This window comes from Balaenoptera acutorostrata, chromosome 7, assembly GCF_949987535.1.
Source record: "Balaenoptera acutorostrata chromosome 7, mBalAcu1.1, whole genome shotgun sequence".
Lineage (NCBI taxonomy): Eukaryota > Metazoa > Chordata > Mammalia > Artiodactyla > Balaenopteridae > Balaenoptera > Balaenoptera acutorostrata.
This window is the reverse complement of record NC_080070.1, coordinates 44,626,727-44,653,954: the sequence shown is the minus strand read 5'-3', so window position 1 is coordinate 44,653,954 and position 27,228 is coordinate 44,626,727. Positions and strand designations below refer to the sequence as shown.

General features: G+C 42.3%; 1 protein-coding gene across 4 annotated transcripts in view; it reads left to right on the top strand.

Moving 5' to 3' along the window:
* Positions 1 to 27,228, top strand: part of BMPER (BMP binding endothelial regulator) — a 378,272-nt gene that overhangs the window by 251,203 nt on the left and 99,841 nt on the right. For all 4 annotated transcript variants that reach the window (XM_057550081.1, XM_007175215.2, XM_057550080.1 and 1 more), the window contains 5 exons: positions 9,163 to 9,262; positions 14,649 to 14,758; positions 18,809 to 18,949; positions 21,073 to 21,177; positions 24,874 to 24,919. In XM_057550081.1, coding sequence (XP_057406064.1) covers positions 9,163 to 9,262; positions 14,649 to 14,758; positions 18,809 to 18,949; positions 21,073 to 21,177; positions 24,874 to 24,919 — 502 coding nt within the window. The remainder of the gene's footprint in view (positions 1 to 9,162; positions 9,263 to 14,648; positions 14,759 to 18,808; positions 18,950 to 21,072; positions 21,178 to 24,873; positions 24,920 to 27,228) is intronic.

Below are 27,228 nucleotides of genomic sequence, written 5' to 3'. Positions count from 1 at the left end.
TATTTCAAGGCAACAGATATTTTTGGGCCTTAGGAAACATTACTGGAGCACAAACGTTTTTGAGTTATTCCAGTTTTAACTGTCAACCCAACAAGTAGGTGTTTAACTGAAAACCAAACACTTCTGACGTTACTGTGGTCTCGCTGTGGCGCTGGGAAGACAAAAGTACTTGAGAAAGACAGAAGTACTTGAGAAAGACAGAAGAAAGATGAACATACCTTCTGCCCTCAGTGAACTCTCAACCCAGTTTGGGCAAATGATGCCGAAATCCAAACGAAAGACTGTGGAAACAAAATAAAACAATATACGAAGCATGTGGTATCCATAAAGTATTTCTGGTGGCCAAAACTTAAAGGTCAACAGAAAGGTTTTAGAGGAGCAGTCCATCAGCAATGCTTGGGTTTCTGTCTGTGGGTCAGTATTTCTAGAGACGCTTGCGTCCATCAAAGGCTTTCGTGTGGCTTCCTCCTTAGTGCACATCCAGCTTTGGTGCGGTGTAGACAGCCTGGCGAACATGAAAAATGCCCTTTCTCCTGCACAATGGTGTTATTTCCTTCCTTTCAGGAATGGCTCATAACTCACAGGAGGTGTGAGTTCTGAATGATCGTGCTTTTCATCTCCCTGGAATAGGGCCAGACTGTAGATAAAGCGTTTGATGTGTCAGCAGTAGGCTTGTAACAGCTTTGACTACTTACACGATGATGAAAGGTTGAACTTTGATTAAAATGGCAAGAAAAGGAAAAGGGCTCGTTTTCTTTCTTTCTTTCTTTTGCTGTTTTTTTTTTCCTTTGGACGACAGTTGAGAAATGTCCTACCGGGGTGGTCTGGGAGGTCTCTGGGAATCTGAAACATCAGGAGGGTGTTCTCCTGTGGATTTGTTTGTTTATTTATTGATTGTTTCAGAGAGGGAACCCCCATGCTTGCCAGTAAGGCAGGGCCAGATTCTCAGGGCCCTTATCAGCAAGTCCTACCTCTTTGCTCACTGAGCCCTGGAAAGAGGCATCACATCCTTCAGGGCAGATCACTTCTGCTCCAACTGTCCCTCAGCCTTCAGTACCTACCTGCAGACACCAAACGAACCACGGCTGGCAAATCTGCTCTAATTCCCAGGGCTTTCTTTCCTTATCCCTCGTGTTTCAGGGCATTTGCTCAGAGATCTCAGTCCTCTAGGGTGGTCTTATCTTCCTGCTTCTATAATCGACAAAGAAAGGAGTAAAATATTTGTGGAAACCCCCAACCAGTTGGAATTTGCCTCTAACAGTATCCCAGTCTTATCAGTGATTTGTGTGTCTGCCTGCGTGGAAAGCTGCGTTTAGGGAAGAGGAAGAAGTTTGAAATTTTCTTTTTCAATGCAGAAACATTAAAAACAAACAAACAAACAAAACAAACAAAGCCCTGCCATTCATCTAAGTGACAAGAAAGAGCTAAGAGCAAGGACTCAAAGAGGAAGACATGAATTTTACCTTTAAATATGAGGCTTAAGCAAACACAAAACGGAAACCCCCTTTGAAAACGGTGTTAGTGAAGAAATAATAAACACATTTACGTCACCTATTTATTTATGACTCTAATATTTATTTCGCAAAATTATGACCTTTGACTCTGCCTCCGTGGGCACTTGAAGTCCACTGCTGTCTCCACAGCTGGGCTGGGCCTGCTCACCTGGGCAGCTACTGAAAATAAGCCTTGAGCTGGCAGCAGGGGAGGCCTGGCTGTGGTACCGCACGACCCGCCACCCCCGCCCAGCCGAGGCCATGCAGGGGTATCTCTGTAATTCCCTGCAAGTATCTCTGAATAGGATGAACACAGTCAAGCTCTCTGGGAGTCATCTGTCTGGCCATCAGAGGACACTCAAGTTCCTGCAGGGCTCACTGGCATGGGCCAGAGGGTGACATGTCATACAATTTGGTGGGAACTTCAATTTAAGGGCCCTGAAGAGACCTGTTGGCAAACAGGGTGGGTTTCCTCCCTCCTTAACACCCAAAAAGTTGCTCCTGAAGATGTCCAGCAGCACTTACGATCGCGGCCTGTGACAATAAGGAGAGAGTGAATAAGGTGAGAAAATCAAATTGTCTGGATTGAATGTCACCTTCTGAAAGGTAGAATGAAATAACTAGAGATGCGCATAGGAAGAAGAACAAACAGGAAGTGATGAACTTGTTCAGTCCAGCAATCATATGACCGAGGTTTAAATTGAGATTCCTGGCTATCTTTTTCTTTCTGAAAAACATGGGAAAAACTGGCTTGTTCAGTGAGGGCAAGGCTGATAGAACAGGTTATTATAGTGTGTTGTAATGACATTAGACCTGAAATATTACATCTGGGACTGTACAGTGAAATTAAATGTCATTTCTTTAATAATAATTTTGTTAGGCAGAATAATGGCTCCCTGACTGCCAAGATGTCCACATCCTAATCCCCCAAACCTGTGACTGTCACATTATATGGCAAAAGGGATTTTGCAGATATGATTAAGTTAAGAATTTTGAGATGGGGAGATTATCCTGGATTATCTGGATGGGCCCTTTTTACAGGCCTCCTTATAAAAGGGGGAAGCAGGAGGGTCAGAGTCAGAGGAGATGTGGTAATGCAAACAAGGGCCAGGGTCAGAGAGAGATTTGAAGACACTACACTGACGCCTTTGGTGACGGAGAAAGGAGGCCATGAGCCAAGGACGGCAGGCAGCGCCTAGAAGCCAGAAGACACGAGGAAACAGATTCTTCCCTAGAGTCTATAGACGGAATGCAGCCCTGCCAACGCTTTGATTTTAGCCCAGTGAAATTTTTTTTTTAATTATTTATTTATTTATTTATTTATGGCTGTGTTGGGTCTTCGTTTCTGTGCGAGGGCTTTCTCTAGTTGTGGCAAGCGGGGGCCACTCTTCATCGCGGTGCGTGGGCCTCTCACTATCGCAGCCTCTCTTGTTGCGGAGCACAGGCTCCAGACGCGCAGGCTCAGCAATTGTGGCTCATGGGCCTAGTCGCTCCGCGGCATGTGGGATCTTCCCAGACCAAGGCTCGAACCCGTGTCCCCTGCATTGGCAGGCAGATTCTCAACCACTGTGCCACCAGGGAAGCCCGCCCAGTGAAACTGATTTCAGACTTCTGACCTCCAGAATTGTGAGATTATAAATGTGTGCTGTTTTAAGTCACTAAGTCTGTGTGGTAATTTGTTGCAGCAGCAATAGGAAACCAAAACAACAATATGAACAACAATACCATTGGATTTAGAAACATTAATTGATAGGAAAAATAAAAGGAATTTGGCGCAGGCTGATTCTTAAAGCAGATCTTGATTTTCTGACTGTGAAGAAAGAAAAAGGTTTTTGTTTTTATCAGCCCTGTGGGCACTTCTCAGGGGTCATTGTTTGCACAAGATTTTCATGGGACCAAATAAATATCTTGGCCAAGCTTTGCTGACATATCCTTGACTCTCTGTGTAGAATTGAAGTTGAGTTTTGTTTTATGACTTGGAAACAAAAACCCATGCATAGCATAATGTTCAGCTTCTCGGGGTAGAACGTCTCCAGGATCCGCACAGATGGTGATGATAAAGGCTGAGTCGGACTCAGCACAGATGCCTTGGAGAAGCACAATTCAACCCCATCCATCGCAGTCACCCATTCCTTCCCTCCTGCCTTCTTCCTCCACAAGCCTGAATAAAAGTAGCCTTCAGCTACCAGAGAGGTGAAATGGGGCCCGATTCGTCTCTCAGAGAGAACTCCTCCACCTGAGAAATGTTCTCCATCATTCAGAACACGTCTTGATCACATGTTACAAGCTATGATGTGCACTAGCTGCTGGAGAAACTCACAAGAGAAATAAGCCTTAATCCCTGCTCGCTGGAAGCTCCTGTTAGTGAGGCATTTGCAAAATGCAGTGCCTTGGACGGCAGCATCCAACTCAGCTGGGAAAGTTATTAAAAATGCAGATTCCTGGACTGTGGCTTGCGAAAACATTGGTCTAGTGCAGTGGTTCTCAACTGGAATTGATTTCGTCCCCCAGGGACATTTGGCAGTGTCTGGAGACGTTCCTGTTTATAACAACCAAGGGATGAAGGGAGATACTGGCATCTAGTGAATAGAGGCCAGGATGTTGCTAAACATCCTACGATGCACACAATGGCCTCCTGAAACAAAGACTTATCTGACTCAAAACATCAATAATGCCAAAGTTGAAAAGCCATAGTCTAGTGGGTAAGTCTCACAACCTCCCACACAAATTATTATGCCCTGTGGTGTATACATATATGCCTATGTAGTGTGTGTATATCTATATATACCTTTCTCTCTCTCTCTCTCTCCCATTGTAGTGGGCTTATCACCCACTATAATTTGCAGGTGACATCTCTGCCTTTGTCCACTCTACTTCTGCTCCCTCAGCCTCACAGCTCTCCTGCTGCCTCTCTTCTGCTTGGATTTCCTGTTCTGCACTGGCCAAGAACAGGGGAAGCCAGATACCAAGTCCTTTACCCCTGGAGTAATTGTCATGCTCCACAACGTTACCAAAATAAATTTCCAGGTTGAAGAGAGGCATGGATAAGGACATCCACTTCTTTGGGGAAAGATTTTTGACCTAACTTGTAATTCAGAGTTGGTGCTCTGCTCACAAGTCACCTTTATACCACTGGCTATTATGATGTAAGAGTTATGGGTCACACATGAACTCTTTGTACCCAAGATGTATTTCTCCCCTACACTAACCCCTCCAGTTTTTCTCTCCCGTTTTCCCCATGTTTATCTAGAATCAATGGAGAAGTCCATTTGCTTCAAGCAATTGCACATTGGGAAAAAAACTGTTCCAGAATGTGGTTGAGTGTAGCTGATTGGTTGTAACCGGTTAGCAATGCACTGCTGTGCTTTCCCCCGCCTCCCATTAGGGGCCCACACTCTGTTTCCCGGTCAAGGGATGAGTGCCATGTCACATGCTACAGAAAGGTTTCCAGCCCCCAATTCTCAGCAGCCCTCAGGGGTGGGAGAAGCATCCTGCATGCACATGGCTGTGGTTTTATCATCTTGCTCTCATCACTATATTCAGGAAGATTTTTTTTTTTTTCTTACGCAACAGAACTCTTGCTCTAGGGTAAACTTTGACACAGAGCAATTGTGTTCTTGACTAAATCAGCTAAAACAAAAATAAGAAAATAGACCTGGAACAAGTTTTATGTCTTTCTTTTAAAAACAGCTACTTTTGGAGAAGCACTCACATATGTAATTAGAACAAAGGACCACTTCTAAAGACAAACTTGCCTTCTCAAGGAATGGCAAATGGTGAAAATTGTAACTCACTAGTACAGTGGAAGTTCCTAGCTTGCCTTTTCTTGTTGACCAGATGGGAATAGAGTCATTAGTCCCTATGCATTTTAACCATTTAGAAATTTTCAAACATTTGACAAAAATACATGGGATACTAGGAATCCTACCAGCTTTACAAATTGAAGTTGAGTGTTGCTTTTTGAAGTATCAGCACCAACATTTAATTGGTACCCAAAATATTCAAAACCCAAGGAGATACAAAGGTAAGGGGATGCAGATAGCCCTGAACTCTGCCATCTGATCAGCACCCTGTAGTTAAAGTGCTCTGAAAAATTCATCTGGATTCTGGAGCTCATTCTGTGTGGCGGCTCTTCCTTTCATTCAACGAAGTTTTACTGAGATGCTTCCTTGAGCCCATTACTCTCTTGAAGGATATTAGGCTCAAAGGACTGGTTCCTGCCGATACCATAGTCTAGCTTAGAGGCAAAACCAATGTTGTCTCTCAGGGTTAAACGTTTATGTATGTGTCAAAAATACAGGAGTACAGATGAGAAAAGAAGAGGTATGGGAAGATGGAGGAGGTTACTGGGAAATGAAGGCATCTAGAAGACTTCACAGATGAGAAGAGGTGTGAAATAGACCTTGAGTGAAGCCCGATTTCCATAGGGGTTAATGATGGGGGGAGAGAGGGAAAGAGGCATGTAGAAAGAAGATAGAAGGCAGAAGATGTGCTTGGGGACAGGAAAGAAACAAGATACACAGGAACCCTCTCTCTATGTTGGTGTTGGGAGGAAAGGAGATGGGAGAGAAGATTATGGGGTATCTTGACAAAGTAGCCTAACTGCAGTAACAAAGAACTAATGCATCTGCGTGTTTTAATGCAATAAAATTTATTTCTTGCTCATTTAACAGTTCCTTGCACGTGTTTAGTGGGTAGATTTCCATATGGTGACTCAGAGAAGCAGGCTCTTTCACTTTGTTGCAAGGTTCTTGCTGTTCCCACCACTCCGCTGGCTCTCCTTCCAGTAGGGAGAGAAAGTGAGAGCATGGTGCTTTGAACGGGAAAGATTTTTATGAGTCAGGCCTGGAAGTGTTCTACATTATTTCCATCTACCTCCCATTGACCACCCCTAGCTGCAAGGGAGTCTGAGGAATGTAGATGGGCTCTGTGTCAGGAGAAAAAGGATTCTACACACACATACTCACTTCTACATTGACTTTTAGCTTAAGTGGGCTGAACTTCCATCCTGAATGCAGTGGTAAGTCATCCTCACCTTAGCATGGGGGCACGCTCCATAAAGAATGATTTTTGTATGTTATATTCACTGCTGTATCCCCAACATATGGTAGACCTTGAATAAATCTTCGATCAAAGAATGAAACAATGATTGGATGCTGGAAAGGAGTCTTGGAGATATTGAACCTCCCAGGATGGTTTAGTGCAAGAGAGTTGAGGCAGGGAAGCCAATTAGAAAGCGATGGCGATAATCTGATAGAGCCTGAGTTAGTGCGGTTACAATAGGAATTAGTACATTTTTAGAACCAGAAATATTTATTTCTGCTCTTTTAACTTTCTTAGTTTACAGCAGAACCCCGGCTTATAGTTTAACCAGAGTCCCTGCTGAGTTGAAATCACAGAAGCAGGTTGTGAGCCGAAAGGGCCTGGGACTTTCCTTGGAGGTATTAATTGGAATGCAGCCTTGGGACTTGGGCTATGCTACAATACTGCAACCCAAACAAAATAAAACCTGACCAAACCAGCAAACCCAGATTGGAGTTCAAGTTACTTTAACAGACTCTTGGGAAACACAAACTGCAGTTGTATTATGTATGCAAAATTCGCTCTTTGACCTTATTGTAAGGAAAATTACTGGAGTACACACAGTCTTTGGCCAGCTTTCCAGTGTGTTGGACAAGTTAACGGCTATGCAGTTATGCAATATTTTTCTTAAATTTTAATTTTAAAATATGCTTGAAATAGATGCTTATCCAACAAGAACAGAGAATATCCATGAAAAGAATACGTTCTCTGTGCACCTAAGAGAAGCTGACACCCAGGCAACCTCGTGTGGCCTGAGGCCTCATGATTTTAGGAAGTTGCTGGCAGATGAACTTCTTTGAAATTAAAAGCTAAAGAGAGCATTCTGTCCTCCCTCTAGATTTGACTTTTGTGGTTTATATATAAGCTGGGGCAGACCTCACAGTATGACCTAGACTCAGGTTATGCACCTCTGAAGTCTGGTGAAAGACCAGACTTCAGGATTATGCAGAGTTGAGTGAGGAACCTCACTGAGAACAGCCAGGGATTCCTAGGAGATTTTTAGCAGTTCTTGCTGATCTGGAAATAATGTAAAAACAACAGAAGAGCTTTTTGTGGTATTTTCGTGTGTTTTCTATTGGTTTGGGGAAGAAGCCAACATTAAAGTGGCTTAAAAATAATAAATATTTAAAAAGACATAACGTGCCCTACCCTTTTCATCCATTCCTACCAAAAAATAAACTGTCATAATGAAAATGGCAGGAACAGGAAGGGAAAGCAGAAACAACAGACGACAGTAGCATGCTAGAATGGGAAGGATCCAGACGGCTAATGTCTGGTGTTAATACAGAAAGTGCTGGAGAAGGTGTGAGGAAACGCCACGAGAGAATCTTTCCCTTGCGAGGCCCAGGACTCTTTGAAGCGTGAGCTCCTCATTTCCTGAGGTCTCTCGAGATAAAAATTCCAGGCTTGAGACAATGGGTACTTTTTAGGGTCTACTAGTTTGGTTTCTAGCTCAAATCCTACAGAAGCCAATTCATTGAAATTCCATTTGCCTAGTGATCTATCTACCAAATTTACTGATTTTTCTAAAGAAAAAAACCTTAATTATTCCCAAATTTGATAGCAATTCATATTGCACAGGATAGTTTTCACATGAGCCTTGCAAAGTTATTGGATGTAAATTGACTGGAAAGCACTTTTTTTTTTTTCTGCTCCAGCTTTCTGAAGATTCAGTTACAAGTTGCTGAGGCTGGAAAAACAGGCGTCCCTGCTGAGGGATAGGGAAGGGGGAGTTGGTATGCTCATCTTGACATCCTGGAGAGGCGAGAGATGCTGACGGGCAGAGAAGGAGGGATGCTGAGGAAGAGAAGAAAGGAATGGGTGTCAGAGGTGATAGATGCTGGAGGACAGAAAGGGTCAAGGATGAGGGGCAGGGAAAGATTTGAAGGCTCTAGAACATCTTCCAAGGCTGTTGAAGCTCTGCCAGTCCTTCTAATATCGATAATTATAAACCTTATACTTACTTAATCAAAACAGGTTTGGTTATCTGGGCGACTTCAGTGGAATGGTTCTTCCGAACATTGGTTTTCATATATTTCATATATCCGTTTTCAGCAGATTGGCTACCTTCCCCAAATCCAAGCCTTGCTGAGCCACTCTAGCAACACCTTTAAGGTGTGGCCAAAAGGGAAGCCTTCATGGAGGAAGCTGTCAGCAGGACAGAAGAGGACACATCTCAGTAAAACCCCAATAGTTGCTTTGTTGCATTGGGCTTGGAAAGAGAGCCCAACTTGTTTGGGTTTGCCCGAGACTTCCCTGGTTTTAGTATTGAAAGCCTCAAATCTCAGGCAAACTGAGATGGTTGGCTGGTCTTAAGAGGGAAGAAGATAAAGAAAGGTGGTGGTGACTGGGGAGAGGTGATGCTGTAGCCATCTCTTTAGGGGTGGTCGGTCTTCTCACGGGTATCATTCATGGCGCTTACAGGGAAGATCAAAGGATGCCTGGGGACAATTGCACAGATCTGAGCAGTCACCCCAGCGACCCAGCACCAGGAAAGGCCTAGGTTTGTTCCAGATATCATGGTTAGACAATATATATATGCAAGTACTTTTCTAAATGTGCTTTTTTCTCTTTCTCTTTTCTTCAGGGAGGCAGGACACAGTGCGTGAGAGAAGTCTGTCCCATTCTCTCCTGTCCTCAGCACCTTAGCCACATTCCCCCAGGACAGTGCTGCCCCAAATGTTTGGGTGAGTGACTGTTTTCAGGTCAAAGAACAATGTAATCTATTCTTGGAGTTTCTGCTGAGAGTCGTCATCCACTTTGTTATCTTGAGGTCCTCAAATTGTGCTATTTCGTGGCTTCTTAGAGACAATGCCTTCTTCTGATTACCCGAGTGTAAGGTGTGTCCAGGGTTTGTCTCTCTTCTGGGCCTCCACAGAGCTTTCTTTTCTCTTGTCTTCCCATGTATCTGTAAACCCGGTACACTAGACAACCTGGGATAATAGCCCCTTGTGGGGAGAACAGTATTGAAGAAACCATCTTTAATTGGACATATGATTAGTAGGAATATATTTTTGTGGGGAGAACAGTATTGGGAAACAATCTTTAATTGGGCATCTGACACTTAGTAGGAATGTATTTTAAAGTAAACACACATGGAGGAATATAGTGTAATTGGGTTGGCCAAAAAGTTCGTTTGGTTTTTTCCATATGATGGCTCTAGTAGTGCTTAGTTGTCTTTAACTTCATTCGAAAAATTTTGTTAGATTGTATTGTGACAGCTGTCATTATCAGCGTGCATTAAAAAAAAAAACCTTATCAAAACTGGTGAATTTTTGTATAGCCATTTTAATATTGAAGATGGAAGAAAAAAGCAACATTTTTGGCATATTATGCTTTATTATTTCAAAAAAGGTAAAAACACAACTGAAACGCAAAAAAAGATTTGTGCAGTGTATGGAGAAAGTGCTGTAACATGAACATGTCAAAAGTGGTTTGCGAAGTTTTGTGCTGGAGATGTCTTGCTGGACGACGCTCCACAGTAGGGTAGACCAGTTGAAGTTGATAGCGATCAAACTGAGAAATTGAGAACAATCAATGTTATACCATGCGGGAGGTAGAGGACATACTCAAAATATCCAAATCAAGCGCTGAAAATCATTTGCACCAGCTTGGTTATGTTCATCGCTTTAATGTTTGGGTTCCACATAAGGTAGGCGAAAAAAACCTTCTTGACTGTATTTCCGCACGCGATTCTCTACTTAAATGTAACGAAAATGTTCCATTTTTAAAACAAATTGTGACGGGCAATGAAAAGTGGATACTGTACAATAATGTGGGATGGAAGAGATCATGGGGCAAGCGAAATGAACCACCACCAACCACACCAAAGGCTGGTTTTCATCCAAAGAAGGTGATGAAGGTTATGTATATGGTGAGATTGGAAAGGGGTGCTCTATTATGAGCTCCTTCCGCAAAACCCAACGGTTAATTCCAACAAGTACTACTCCCAGTTAGACCAACTGAAAGCAGCACTCGGCGAAAAACGTCTGGAATTAGTCAACAGAAAACGCATAATCTTCCATCAGGATAATGCAAGACCGCATGTTTCTTTGATGACCAGGCAAAAACTGTTACAGCTTGGCTGGGAAGTTCTGATTCATCCACTGTATTCACCAGACATTGCATCTTCAGATTTCCATTTATTTCAGTCTTTACAAAATTACCTTAATGGAAAAAATTTCAGCTCCCTGGAAGACACCTGGAACAGTTCTTTGCTCAAAAAGATAAAAAGTTTTGGGAAGATGGAATTATGAAGTTGCCTGAAAAATGGCAGAAGGTAGTGGAACAAAACGGTGAATACGTTGTTCAATAAAGTTCTTGGTGAAAATGAAAAATGTGTCTTTTATTTTTACTTTAAAACCGAAGGAACTTTTTGGCCAACCCAATACTTTTAGAGGCAAAAACAAGCAGGAGGATAGCATGCCCAAAACGAGAGGTTTGGGAGGGAATAATGAATAATAGTCAATAAAAAAGGAGGATTAGCTATTTCTTTTTGAGCAATTACTATGTGCTAGGCACCATGTGAAAACACTGTATATACTTTTTCTCATTTAATTTTCTCAAGAGGCTGTGACATACAGGTGCTAAGTATAGAATTCTGATGTGTAATATAGGTGCCATTCTTAGTTTTATTGTACTGAGAAGGAAGTAGATTCCTAGGAGGTAGCACAGCTAGTGAGCTATGAAGTTGACACCTGAACATGAGTCTCTGTGATTCTTGAGCCCACAGTTACTTTAACCTGCTGCCACTCAGCTTCCCTGGGGACATGGAGAGCAGCACGAATGTTACCAACTGAAAGGAGACAACCCATGATGGAGAGTCTCTAGACCATGAGACTCTTTGGCTTTTGTTTAATCTTTATATCAGCTTCCTCCATGTGATCCTTAGGTCCTTGAGTTAGTTGAGGTCAGACTCTTTAAGATTCAAATAAAAGTAGCTTGATCCATCACATGAATACAATAGAATATCCAGCATCCCCTCCAGAATCTCCAGGGATCCTTGGGGGATGGCTTATATTTTCTCTAGTCACCACTGGCTTTGTGTTTCTGCTTCTGCTGTTTTCTCTCTCTTTGTTCCCTTTCTCTTTCCTCTATTCTCTCCTCCTCCTCCTCCTTTTCCTCCCCCTCCCCCTTCCCTCCTCCTTTTCCTTCTCCTTCTTCTTCTTCAACATCATTTTGTCCTTTTAGGGACAGCCCCTCTCTAGTCTTTTCACATTCTATCATTCTGTTGAGTCAAGGCTTGCGTAGCAGATTTCACTGAAGGTTTACCGTCACTGGGGGTGATTACTTTTCAGGGAAGCGCAGTGAATAACATGAAATGAACTATTAAGCTTCCTTTGTTCTTAAAAGGTCTTAGCTATTTTGCCTTCAGGAAAATTTCACTGCTTGCCTCTTTTGTTTGGGCTCTAGTCTCCTTTCCTTACTGTCCACACTTTTTCCTTGAATATCTGTCTTTTCTTTTATAGCTTGCTTTCCCCAATTCCAAAACATCTGCTGATTTATTTTCCTCCTTCCCAGCTTATCATGGCCATACCTTGAAGCCTTATCTTTCTACAACCAAATTGGCAAATAAAAGTATCTTGTTAAACTAAGGCAGATCTCTCCTCTTTGGAGGATTCTGCTGCTAATTCTTCATCTAACAATGTTTGCCTTCCTGCTGTGTATACACACACACACACACACACACACACACACACAACACACACACCCCTACTTTTAAAGTAAATACAAAGGTATTCTAAGAACAAAGCAGAATTGTTTAGACATGGCTGACTAAAGGCATTTCCACTGATTTGTGTGCTTCTTGGGTTGCCAGCGTGTTCTTGTGCCCCTGGGATAGAATTAGCCAGTTCACTGTCGTTGAAATTCTCATGCTGTGGGTCATGGTGGAAGCAGTGTCCTGTCTAAGTGGGAAAGTCATCACAGAGGAGGTGTCGTTTGGGGCCTGGCCTTGAAGATAAGTAGGCTTGATTAATGCTTTGAAGCTGGTATCGTGGATATGCTGAGTCAAGTCAGAGGTTTCTCACATGAACAATGGCTGTTGTATTGAATGCAGATTTTTCTGTCTGTTCATGGTCATAAGACAGACTACAAAAGGAACGTCAAGTCTTAGGAAACTCGAAAGTCATAATTCTTCCAAATGAGACCTTTTACAGTTGGGCTAAGCCCCAGCAGAACAATGTGGAAATGGCTTAAATTAGGCTGTGCATGGAGTCTCTGAACCGTTCTTTTGAATGTTTTATCTTATTTTGAGCCATGATGACTTTGGAATTAAAGTAAGATTGTATGTTTTTTGAAAGTAAAAAGAAACATACCCACACAACAGAAGACAGAAAGGACAAAAAAGGAAACACAGGGATGCTTACTGGATGCTGAAATCTTAGACTAATTAGACTTTTGGCTTGTTGGACACTGATTTACTGTTCAATTCTCCCTTGACCAAGATTCATTCACACAACATACCTCTGCCTTTTGTATGACAACATTCTTTTCCTCTCTTTTCTCATTTTCAACGATAGCCTCATCAGAGGTTTGTGTACACAGAGTACCCAGTGCACCTCTTATTTATTTATTTGTTTTTGGCTGCGCTGAGCCGCATGCAGGATCTTAGTTTCCCTGACCAGGGATCGAACCCGTGCGTGCTCCCTGCAGTGGAAATGTGGAGTCTTAACCACTGGACTGCTGGGGAAGTCCCCCAGTGCACCTCTTAGGGTGACACAACCCAGGATCATATTTGAATTATACCACCTCTAATAATGATAACACTTATCATCTGCCACTTACTGGGTGTGTTTAATGAGTACCAGGCTCCATGCTAAGAGCTTTACACCAATATTTTTAGGTAAAATTTACATTTTCTAGAGGGATAATTCAAGCCATTGGTCACATTTGTTCAGGGGGATAAACTCGTTGAAGAGTCTTTTTGTTCAGCAGTCTACTGATGTATCAATCCACCAGTCCAACCATCTATAAAAGATAGGAAAAAGGCAAACCAGGTTATCACAATTTGAAAAAAATACTCAGTTGAAGCTGAGCTATTTTCAATTCTTAAAAGACAGAAATATCTCTCTGATTTGAGCAATTCTAATTCTGAGAATAGCATTTAGCATGTGCTTATAGGTATTTCAGCATTTCATTGGGCCTCCTAATAAATAGAGATTGCTTTTAACCTTTTTACAGGAAGAGTGTGGGTATAAATCTGATGAGTGATGATTAATCTTTGACTTCTCAACTTAGTCCTTAATTGAAGTAATATTTCAGGGATGTTTTATGTGATCCAGGGAGTAGAGACTCAAATACTGAAAGAAAGGAGGATATTGGATTGTACCCTTTATTCGGGGTTGCTTTTTTGGTCCTTTGGGTCACCAATCAAATCCTCACATCAAGGAAAACCTACAAGCGGTGTGATGCCTGTGGAAGGTTGGACCCTGGGGGATTTGGAGTCTGCCTCTATGTGCTCTTTGAGTTAGCGTCACCCTTTATGCCAATGGACTTATCATTTCTTCAACTGAGATGCTATCTCATTAGTTCTTTTTGCTCATCCGAGTCCTTCCTGGGATATCTTGACTTCTCCTGCCTCTTCCCTGCCAATACCCACTTTCTGGATAATTTTATTTATTCTTTAAGATACCGCTCAGGCATCACATCCTCCAAGAAGTCTTCTTTGTCCTCCCTGTCCCCACAGTTCCCAGATTGGCTTCTTTCCAGAGCTGACCATCTTGCTGTATTGACATCATCTTTTGTGGGTTTATTTCCCCAGTAGACTGAGCTCTATCAGGATAGGATGTCTTAGTCATCCTGCTTCACTATGATGAACTCATAATAAAGATTTGTTGAACTTAAAGGATTCAGTGTGGAATTAAAGTCTCTTTAGCAAAAACTCTCTAAAGTCATGACTCCTGGGGATCACCTGGGAACATCTGACCCAAGGCTCTGTTTTTGTGCACCAAAATAGCTGGAAATAGCTGGTCTTGTGAGAATGTTTAACAATCCTGTGATGTAATTGCTGATGATGAAGTGGGACATACCTGGCTTCTGTCTTGCTAACACTATGCCATTGCTTCCCTCTAGGTCAGAGGAAAGTATTTGACCTCCCGTTTGGAAGCTGCCTCTTTCGCAGTGATGTTTATGACAATGGATCCTCTTTTCTCTATGATAACTGCACTGCATGTACCTGCAGGGTAAGGTGGTTCTGAGGGGCTGTGGTCCAACACTGATCGCATTTTTGGTTTTTAGTGTTAACATAGCCAAAGATGATAATGTGTTATTTGTGGGAAGGAGGCATTATTGATGTCACTTTACGAGTAAAATCATACTTCAAGGTCACAAGAATGTTCAAACATAAGACCCAAATTACAACTCACTGTCATCTTCCCAGGACCAATAAGTTAGCTCCTGGTGGTGAGAATTAAACTCTTAGCAGCTGTCCTTCCTGAAGGACTTTCTAAAAAATCAGACAAATGCACGTGGCAATGTTCTCTGGCTCTAATTATTCAAGATGAATTCTCTGATACACTTGGCAATAAAAATGGCTTTAATCACATTCAAGAGAAAAGAAAGGCATGGATTCACAGTTTATCATAAAAATAAACCTGGTAGCTTGGGAAGAGAGTATTTATGTGTTGTTCGTTGTACCATTTCTTACTTGAGTCATTGTATACTTTTCTCAAAAGGCAACCACAAGTCTAGTGACTGGTAAAGAAAGAATTCCACAGCTTCAGAAATTTAAAGGGATACACATCACACGTTTCTAGACTATGTTTATGTGGTGATTTATTTCTGAAACCGAGAAAATCATTTATATGGAGGACTTCAGGATCATTCATTAGTGAGTTAACCCAAACATCTATGTGACACGAGTTTAGAATAATACATTTTGGTGGTGATAGTTGCTGTTTTGTTTGTAATAGCCAGAGGGCTATAGAGGGAAAGAGGAACTTTTCTCAATGTCAGCTATGAGTCAGTAGCTGGGATTAGAGTTCAGAAGTTCCTGATTACTTGAGGCATGCTTTGTTAAATAGCATGCACTCCTTCAGGGAGGTGGCCCAGTAGGGTCTGAACTCTCTGTTCCCTGGCACTGAACAGTGAGTAATTCTGAAGCCCGGGAATACCTTCCTGAGGCTCCGTCCTCTCTTCCGTGGTTTGTATTATCCTGTGCTAAACATATAGCCACTCCTTCCGCCTTGGCCTCCATCCTCAGGACTTCTCTTTCTCTCCAGGAATTTCACACGTTATAGCTTCCTCTTGGGGATACTGAGCCTTTGATGAAACACATCACATTTCCAGTTCTCTTGATTACAGGAAAGCCAGGCATCCCAGGAATGGAAATTAGTTATGCTTGCAATATTTTGGGTCTCATTCTATTTTTTGTCTTTTTATTTTTGCAGACAAATTTTTTTTTTTAATAAATTCATTTATTTATTTATTTTTGGGTCTTCGTTGCTGTGCGTGGGCTTTCTCTAGTTACAGCGAGCAGGGGCTACTCTTCGTTGCGGTGCATGGGCTTCTCATTGCAGTGGCTTCTCTTGTTGCGGAGCACGGGCTCTAGGTACGTGGGCTTCAGTAGTTGTGGCACGCGGGCTGTAGAGCACAGGCTCAGTAGTTGTGGCGCACGGGCTTAGTTGCTCCGTGACATGTGGGATCTTCCCAGCCCAGGGCTCGAACCTGTGTCCCCTGTATTGGCAGGTGGATTCTTAACCACTGCACCACCAGGGAAGTCCCTTGGGTCTCATTCTTTAAGAGATTCTTTGAGAGATGATTAGGCAATATGTCCCAGTACTCAAAAGAAGTGTAACCGTTCCTTCAAGATGTTTTTATCAGAGTATGAATTCACGGTCATTTCTGGGAAATTGGATGCTTGAAGAATCAGGCTGCAATCATTTGGGATGATCAGTATTGTTTTTTATCTGTTTAGAGCTTCCCTCTCCAGCATCCCCATCCAATACCATGGCAGGTACAAGAAATAATTCTCTGAACACAGTATGGTTTCAGGTCTCCATGCCTTCAAATTTAAGGATTCTTCTGCCTGCCGTGTCCTCATCTTCTTTAAATTTGATTAGCAAACTCCTCTTCATCCACAGCAGCCTATCTCAGGTGTCACCTCCTTTAGTGAGGCTTTCCCGACCCACCTAGATTGGTAATTGTTCCATCTTCTCTACTACCCCTACACCTTTACTAGTTCTGTTTACCACATTATACTGCAGTCTTTGTTCACATGGTTATCTCTCCTCTTTGTGAGTTCCTTGAAGACAGAAGCACATCCATCCATCTCTGTATTCTCATTGCTTAACCCAGTGCCAGGCAATGATCTAATGGGTACTGTGTGTGTGTTTGTGTGTGTGTGGGGGGGTGGGTGTGTACTTCATGAAAGTTCAGAAATCTACCATGAAGTATGCATTATTCGAGAGCTAGTGAGTGCCCTTGTTTTTCAAACTTGAAATCAAGACATACAGTTTGACAAAGGGTTTTTTTTCCAATTTATGAGTTGACTTATAATTTCTGTGTGCCAGGTACTGTGCCAAGTACTTTGCATATTTCATTTAAACGGCACAGTAAACCTGAGAAGTAGGTATTATCACCTCCATTTGGAAGATGAGGAATCCGAGGCTCAGGGAGATGGATTTGCACAAGATAACACACTTAATAAATGAACTGGCATTCTACCCTGGTCTTGTTCAACTCTACATTCTATTCACTATATGATGTGGTTAGAACCTTAAGAATAAAGAATAATAAATGCCTTTTTTTTTTGAAGGATCATCTCATTGTCATATTAATTTTAAGTGGATGAGTTAGTGGGAGTATAGTAGATGGTACCAGAAGTGCCTCTTGAAGTCATAGAATTAACATAGAAGCTATAGAAGTTACATCTGTTGACTTACACAACCTCTCTGTATGCCATGCTCAGAAGGGAGTCATCTCTCAAAGCTTACTAATAGGGTCTATGCCTTGGAGAGGGGTTTAGTCTCTCATTTCCCTGCTGTTGGCTCACACTAACTCAGCACTTTGAGGTCATTGCCGATCTACCCTGGGACACTTCTTTCTTCCATCTTGTCTTCTGCTAAGTTACATAAATGTTTTGCTCTTACAGTCATTCCACCTGACAGTCTACTCCAGAAATTGCAGCTTGTTGGCTGGGGAACTGGAGAAATCTACTTTTTTAAAGTTGCTCTGAACTTTTGTTCCATGCTTTGTTGAGTGAATAAGTAGGCACAATTTACTTGGCTATTTTGTTCATAGAATGCTACTTCTTTAGAAATCAAGCCATGCCCCTTTACTTTACAGATATAAACTTGTCACCCTCAGAGTTTAAGTGGCCTCATTTAAGGTCACACAGTTTATGGAAGAGCCCTAGAACCCAGGCCCAGCTTTGGAACTGCTTGTTTGGTTCCTTTGTGAATGTAGAACACACTAAGGAATTTCATCTTGACGTGGAACATGAGCTCTAAATTTTTAGTCTTTGATCAAAGATATGCTAAACCTTTACACTAAACTCCTAGAAGGTGTCATAAAGCCATGGAGGAGAACAGAGGGAGCACAGTTAATGAAGGCTGCAAAAGAGGAAAAAGGTAGGAAGAAAGAAGGAAGCTTGTTGGCCCACAGTGACCCAGGGCTTCTTGCCACACGTTGGCTCGAGCAGAATCATCGGTCTCTTGAGCATTAAATGATAAACCCTTGGAAGGTGGGGAGCATATGCCACACTGCTCATAGCTTCTTCTTCTGGTCCAGATACTAAGTCAGCAAATAACATTTTGAAGTGAATGAAAGATTTATGGCAACAAATTAAAATACGGTATCTTCAAGGTATGTTTTAAAGCAGTTAGTTGTGGGTTGTTAAAGGAAGGCGAGGTAGGGGCTTCCCTGGTGGCGCAGTGGTTGAGAATCTGCCTGCCAATGCAGGGGACACGGGTTCGAGCCCTGGTCTGGGAAGATCCCACATGCCACGGAGCAGCTGGGCCCGTGAGCCACAATTACTGAGCCTGCGCGTCTGGAGCCTGTGCTCCACAATAAGAGAGGCCGCGATGGTGAGAGGCCCGCACACCGCGATGAAGAGTGGTCCCCACTTGCCACAACTAGAGAAAGCCCTCGCACAGAAACGAAGACCCAACACAGCCATAAATAAATAAATAAATATTTAAAAAAAAAAAAATTTAAAAAAAAGGAAGGCGAGATAGGATGTTTGGTAGAGGTGGAAATCGTTTTTAATTTCCAGTTTGCCTTTGGGCCCCCAGGACTCTACTGTAGTGTGTAAGAAGAAGTGCTCCCACCCTGGTGGATGCAGCAAAGGCGAGGAGGCCTGTTGTGAGGAGTGCCTTCTACGAGTGCCCCCGGAAGACATCAAAGTGTGCAAGTTTGGAAACAAGATTTTCCGGGTATGTCACGAGCCAAGCTCATGGGAACTGTTGTACGATACTGAGTTGTAAAAAGCTCCTGACAAAATGCAGATTGCAGTATTCCATCTTTTGTATATACATGTGTGTATGTGTATAAATGTACTTATTTATATTACAATATTATATATACATATGTATTTAGAATCAAGGACACACAGGGACAGAGAAGCAACTGTTTGAAAACATGTTTTTCTTTGGCTTTACTTTTGCTTTATAAAATACTTTAAACCTGTAAAACATTATTGCCCTTTCCAAATGTGGTGGCCAGTGGCTGGGGCTGAGCTGAGGGTGTCCCCTGGATGGTGCAGCTGCGGGTGCCCAAACGCCCAGGGGCATCTCCAGCAGTCGGAGGTGCTCAGTGCTCCTTGCCAAGATCCTGATTCTTTTAGAACTTTTCCACTTAAATTACTTTTTCGAAGAGAGATTTTCTCATTTGGAAGATGTCCGGGCGAGGATGTTCACAGGGTATGTGGCCAGCAGAGCAGGTGAGTGAAGGTGAGAGAGCTCTGCCCCAGCCCAGCTAGAAGCGCTGTCTGCTGCCCATCTCAGGGATGTTTTACATCGTTTTCTAATAGCCCGGGTGGGAAGTTGTGCAGCCACCATTTAAACGTCTGGATGAAGATTGTTGTCTTTGTCCAAAGTGCTTCCCATCTAGTCTGTTTTCCCCAGGGGTGGAGGGAGTCTTTCTGTATCTGAAGGCATCATCTCAGGATACCGTGAGAATCGAGACCCTCAGAATCAAGTCAGAGACAGAGGCACCTCAGGCCTGCTGCACCTAGCTAGACTTCCTATTACAGAGGTGGAGGGAGGGTCTTGATCCTTACGGCATCTGTAAGAAGCCCTGATGTGTCATGCTTAAGGGAAGGCCCGTCGTGTGTGTGTGTTGTGGTTACACCAGGCTTCCAGAGCCACTCACGTGTCCACTTCACACAAAGCCTTCCTCTGTCTCCAGAGCATCCAGATGCAGTAGGCTCACTCTGATGACAGTTTTGTGTGCGAAGTGCTTTCCAGGCTCCTCGCAGAAAGGTCCCTTCATATAAGTAGATGAGGCCTGAAGTAATTTACAGAGTCCTAGAAATGTGCACTCAGAGAATTGCAGTAGTCAGATACTCTTTGAGACAGACTCATTCAGAGAAATAAAAGGCACTAGAGAGTAGGTAGTCCTTAAAATACCTTCAAAGAATGAGAAGGAAGAGAAAGAGAAATAGTCAACATCAAAGATCTGGGCTAGTTTTCCTGTTTGTAATAAAATTTGCTGCTTAGATCCATAAGCCCAGAAAGGAATCCTTGCTTTGCCTGTAATCTCTTTTCTCACAAACAAGGATGCACATTCCTGCATGTTCTCCAGAGGTACAGGGTTTTTGTGACTGGGCACTTGGCAATTGCCGATTATAAATCCAGTGAGTCAAAGAAATTTCTCAAACAGCCCTTTCTGGGCTAGAAAATGTGTCCCAAAGTGCTACCCAGCTTTTTGCGAGGAGAGTATCAGACAGGCAGGGACGTGGGACAAATGGCTCTTGGAGTTTTCTGTCTGGGCTCCACATTTTCAGACGGCTTGCTGGTCAGGTGTCCGCCTGGCAGTGGGAGTCATATGAATTAGCCTCTGTTCTTTGCATGTTCATGCTCCGTGTGGGCCAGAGCCATGTCACATCTGGGAATAAACTAACCACCTGCGGACATCTCAATTAACTGCTGGCATCTGGGACAGCTCAAACATTTCAATCCTATCAGATGGAAAAATTAGACCCTTGTGGTTGCATCATGTATGAAAACTCTTGTTCGTCTCCCAGGGTGAAGCTAAGTAAACAAAGTAGGAGGTGCAAGATGCAAATATGACTTGGTTAGATGTACGAGAATTCTTTTTATATCCTGGAGGGGAAATGCACACACACACACACATACACACACACACACACACCCTCCAATCTAATCTTTCTATCAAATCAGTTAGATGTAGATGAACGCCTCAGAGTAATTTAGTCTAATGATGGCATCCATCACTCAGGGTAAGAAATGCTTTCCTTGACAGACAAATCCCAGCCTGCTGGATTAGCTCCCATCAGCCTCCAGCTGATAGCAGAATCCTGTGCTCTCTCCTGTAGGATGGAGAGATGTGGTCCTCTGTCAACTGCACCATCTGTGCTTGTGTGAAAGGCAAGACAGAGTGTCGCAAGAAGCAGTGTGTTCCCATCAGCAGCTGCCCTCAGGTATGTGTGCAGGTTGACTTTCTCTTTACCTGAGCATCTTGAGAACCATCCCGTGTGTGGCATGGTCACCTACCATCTTCTGAACACAAAATCCAGATCCTCCAAAACTGCCAAGTTCCCAAACAGCCACATGTCCCTTGCAAAGCTTGCTCCTTTGCTTTTACGGTTCCCACCCAGATTCTAGCCTAGCGGGACAATAGCTCTTACCTTGCTCCATTTCTTAGGGACCTCTCCCAGTTCTTTGTTTCGATGTCTCCAACTCCTGTTTGATTTGCTCCCTTGTTTCTTCTGCTGGGTTTTCTGTTGAACATCATAACCGTCCTTTGCATTTTCCTCCTTTCTCTCTCTCTTCTCAAATCAGAGTTTTCTTCCCATTAACTATTCAAAGAAATATGTGGTTGTTTATTAGTAAATTTCCCAAGGGGTTTCACCTGCCCAGCAGCACCTTCCAGCCCCTTTACTGAAGTTTTCCCTCTCTAACCCTGGCCTCTGTTGTAGCCCCAGATGGAAATAGCGTCCTTATGGAAATACCTCTTTTCAGAAACCCACAGTTCCAGCACACTGAATAAAGCAACCATTATCTTCCAAAGCATGAGCTTCATTGAATTCACCTCAGCAACTTGAAACCTTTCAAGGTTTTATGCATTTTGGGAAAATGTCAAGCCTATTCAATACCGTCCAGTGAATGAAAAAATACATCCATATATTCAGGACATGTCTTCCCTTCTCTGTTAGAGACGGCTTTTAATTTTATTCACATCTGTTATTATTATAAACAAAAAGTTGCTGTTTTTACTTGAGGGACAAATGAGGCACAAAAAAACAACAGCTGTTGCTATTGCACAACTGAATAAAAGGGGCAGAAAAAAAAGAAAAAAAAAACCCTAATTAGTCTTGCTTTAAAAAGCCTCAGACATAAAACTGAAAACCTCCTATAAAAGAAAAAAAACACACCAAAAAAACAGGAGATATAATAAGGAGACTTGAGCATGGTCTGCTTATAAATATTCATTGGGAAAAATGGGATCACATCATCTCTGCCCGTCCTCAGGGAACCCTTGCTGCTAATGAACTCTGGCAGCACATGTTAGTAATAATGGGCTTCCTTATTCTACAAGACAAAAACAGAGGGCTGTGCTGCAGGCGTGTTAGTTTTCATTGTCCTCTTGCCATGGGGAGGTCAACGCTCTTTCTGTCACCAGCATCTCATTAGTGTCTCTTCTTTGTGGACCATATTTGGGCCAGGAGCATCCGTCCCTCCAGGTGCGGGCCTGTTCCCGCCCCATCCCTCCTGGTCTTGTCAGAGCCCATCAGTCAGTGCCCGGCTCCTGCCTCAGGGCCTACCTTTCTGTTTCTAGGCATTTTCCCAACCATTCCTCTGGTTCATACTTTCCCTCCTCAGGGGCCAGCACAAGCACTTTGGAAGATAACTTAGCTCTACCATGGAAATCCTGTTAAACACTTACTTCCCCTCCCCTGCATTGCCTGGGGAAATTAAAAAAAAAAATTTTCTGGAGAAGCAGACTGTATTCCTGCTCTATACTTCCTGGCTACTACACATCTCTTTTTCCAGAAGTATGCGTGGCTTGTTGAAAAAGAATTTTGTGGTTGGATTCACTCCCTGACAGTACCCCAGGGGCAAAGGAGTGCCTTTTTTGAGAGGGACTGAGGGTTCCACTGGGGACAGGGTCGTTATGACACTGTCAGTTCATCAGTGTTAATATGTACTGAAACTTCCTCTGTAGTCACAGGACCAATCTTGTTTGTTGCTGAGACCACCCCTCTGAGGTGGGTGCTGTTACTAGACCCTTCTTACTGATGAGGTCACAGCGGGTCCAGAGTTCCACAGCGAGTTACACGTAACTCAGGAGCGCAGACTTCATAGCTTGCACTTGATTTATTCCCTGCCTGATTTAGTGATATGACCAGCCCCATTCTCACTTCCTGAAGGAGGGAGCTGGCTGTTTCTGTCGAGGTGCAGATGTAGGGAATCGTAGTCACCCTTTGTTGAGGACTTGGCTTATACAGCTCTGCTCCGTTCGGCTAGAGTACCTGATGCCACCCTCCGGGGGTGTCATTCCATCAGCCTGAGCCAACCTCCTTTGGCTTTGTCCTCAACTGTTTTCAGTCACGAGAAGCCGAAGGAGACCTCTGTGCCAAATAGAAACAGATAAGAGAGCTCTTGGCCATAAAATTGTCATGGTGCCCCAGCCATGGGAGGGCTGCCAGTTTTAAGTCTCATTCAAACTTGTCATAGCCTTTAATGTACCTTTTAAGGCTTAGCTGATGCAAAAATGAATCAGACATGGTTCTAATTCTTCAATAATCAACTAGCGTCTTGGTTTTTTTTTGGTTAGTATATATTTTTTAAGTACCTAAATCTATTCCTGATGCAATTGACAGGTAGTAAACCAGTGTGTGGCCTTGACACAAGTCTTGGGTCACCTCTCTGTGGTCTGTTTCCTTAGTTTCCTATAAAGACGGGAAAGGGGCATCTATATTTAGAGGGTTGTTGTGAAGCATAAATGAGATAAAGTAAGAAGAACGTATAACATTCTTTCTACTGTATAGCAGATACCCAATAAATGTTAAGTTCTCTTAAAGATTAAGGTGAGACCGCTCTCATCTTAAAAATCTGGAGTGGAAAGCAGGTGGCCTATAAGGTCACACAAAATTAGGTTTGATTTTGGGTTCTACTACCTTTGTGTTGCATGACATCAATTTCTTCATCTATAAGAAGGAAAATGCTCAGCTCATAAAATTCTTGTGCATCTTAATAACACAGATTATAATAACATAATATAATTAAACCCTAATATGTTCTTAATATTAACTTATAAAATCCTTACAATTAACCTGATGTTAGGTAACCTAGGGGAAATATCTAGTAGGATGTTTGTTTCATAGCATGTGCTTCCTAAATGTTAATCTTCTTCCACACTTCTTTTTCCCTGTGATTCCATTGAGTCAGAGATAAGAAAGAGCCATTCTCTGATAAGGGTTCTGAGAATATGCTTCTTCCTTTAAATGTCAAGCATCAGCTAAAAATTGAAAGAAATGCAGTAGAGGAGATTACACTGTATTTCCAGAAAGGTAATGGAAAATTACTCAGGATTTCAAAACCCTCAGCCTCATTGGCTTTGACTACATAATAGTGACTTAACAGGGATAGCATACTGCTTTCTGAAAGAAGAAATCAGACTGAATTTGATCTGTAGCACAGATATTGTTCATATGCATAGGCCCAAGCTTGGGTTACTGTTTATTTTTGGGCCCTTCCAATAAGCAAAGACAGAACGAAGGCCTTGCATGGATTGATAGCTTGACAGCCAATTCCCATTTCTATGTGTGTGCACTTGGTCTCTAGAGGGCTAGATTTGGGTATCAGTGAAAAGGTGGAATCCAGACTGTCTCCATCTTCGCTCCATGTGAGAAAAATCACACCAATGAGGCCTTTAGATATTGTATTTCTCGGAGGATAAAAACAGGAAAGCTTTCTGAATGAGTCTGCCTGGCCATAGAACCTGATACTTGAAACTTCATTTTTACCACCATCATCACCATCTGGGCATTGAGTTCAAATACAGCTGGGACTGATTTCATTGGTTTGTCTGGTATTAGATTTAAAAAAGAGTTTTGTCCTCAGCAGACCCTGTTTCTTAACACTGAAATCTTATTTGTTTTTCTCTTGATTAGGGTAAAATTCTCAACAGGAAAGGATGCTGTCCTATTTGCACTGAAAGTAAGTTTGTTAAAAATATGCTATTAATATTTATTTTGCATTTTATAGTACAACAAGAAAAACGGTGGTGTAAGTTTTCAGCCTATTTTAGTTCTGTAGGTCTAGGATGGGATCATCTCACCTTTCTACAGACAATTTAAGTCAATGGTAATCCTCAAACAGAAGCACAATCGAGACAAATGTAGATGTTTCCGTTGGAATTTGTTGCTCTGAGAAATTTAGAAGACAAACGGTCTGATGAGGTTTTAGGAAGGACCAGATAACTTCATGTGCCTTTTAACTGCTAATAGCATTTGCAGTCATAGCGGCTAAGATAATGATATCCAGTAAAACCAAACATTATATATAATCTAGGAGAGATTCTCCTTCTATCATTATGAAGCCAAACAGCTGCCCTCCTTCCTCCCTCACCCCCACCGTTTTGCCCTTTCACTTGGGCACATCCCATGTCGCTGCTGGTAGAGAGAAAACAAGAGTTCATTAGGTAGGCAATGGTTTGGCCATCCTGTTATTTTTAACTGAGCTCTTGAAGGTTCTCTCTAACATGGCTTATTCCGAAAGCCATCTGGGACTGTACTACCCACCACACAGAGAGCATAGCAACAGATTTAATGTCATTCCCCACATGCACACATGCCCAGATCTATTAGCAAACCACTGTTTTAGTCCCCTCACATTCATATGCTTTCGAGATAGCTTTCTGAAGTGTTTCGTTAAAGGAGGAATATTCATAATGTCACTGTCAAATTAGTATGATAAGCAGGATTAACCAAGCCATGGAGTCTATTAGAAGGTATTTTTGAGCCATTCAGGCTTAGAGAAGTGGGCTTTGATGACAGTTGAAAAGCAGCTTTCACATGGGAACAAGTGTTCCCATTTAGGCAATGGATGCATAAGTTCGTTGCATATATTACTATATATACATATATTACTATATATATACACATACATATCTATATCTCACTATTTTTTGAGACTGAGAGATATTAGACAATTATACACTGTACACTGGATGAAAGTGCTGGCTGAATTAATGAAAATTAAATTATAGATTTAATAAAAGAATTTTTCTTTAAAGGTAAGGAAGTACATAAAATAACTCAAAGGAGGCCAACCAAGTATGACTTAGTAGAGCCTGGGAATTATGCAGAAAGAAGAATTAGCTATGATTAACACACCAGTTGATTTTAAAACATGTGTATAAACTATTGCATTTAATCATCTTCCCAGAGACTCTCTGAGGAAATTTTGTTTAGGGATGGTTTGGAGGCCGCTTCCAGCTTCATTCCTTTTTGGATGAGCAGGGTCGAGTCTAAATTGATGAAGTTTTCCTCTGTATCCATGTCGATGAAGATGTTTGCATTTCCCTAGAAAGTACCTCCTAGTTGAAGCAGAGACAGACGTCTAATGAACTCCTCAGATTTTCTAGCTGACCCTTTCGATTTGCATGAACACAGATAGGTTACATCTGCCCATCTCACTGCTGTCAGGCAGGAACACTGCTTATCAGCTTAATAAAAACATACGGCCAGTCTTGTACAGAAACAGCCTAAATCTTGAATTACCTGACTTTATGTTGCAAGAATCAAGAAGGATGATTATTCAGATCATTGAGAGGAAAGCTACATTTCATTATTAGTTTATCCACTATGGGCTAGACTTTCCAGATATAGAATACTGGTGGCTTATTAGAAAACAAAAAGGAAAGAAAAGAAGAATAGAAGGATGGGCATGACAAAACTAAACCAAGTTTGTAACTGGTCATATTAAGTACTTATTGTACATGTGTTGTACATTGTATTGTAAATATAAATGTTGTACATGTGAATGAGCCTGTGACTTCTGTCACTGAGAGAGGCAAGTTGGCAAGGGAGAAGCCACCCAGCGGAGGGGCACGAGGGAGATCACTGACTCTGTGCGCCTGCGTCCAGCAGGTCAGTGTGGGAAGAGCCCAGGCATGTGGTTCTTGGTCCAGATCGAGATGATATCATCAGATGGTGATGTCTCAGTTTCCTTTGGTGTTCTTTCCATCTGTTTACTCTCTCTTGCTCTCCAGCAGTTCTTCCATCAATGCTGTAAAACACATTCTATTTGTAGAGGTTTATTTATTCAGATCGAGTTATGAGATGGGATGACTTTCAGTTTTTTTAAGCAATGCCCAGATTTTCATAGCACATTCAGGTAGACTTATTCCAATGTCCTTTAGCTGTGGCCAAAAGACCTCCTATTTTGAAATTCCTTTGTCATTATACCCAAGATCCAGAACAAACCTTAGAGCTCGTTTTTTCCTCCTCCGTCAATTATGAAAG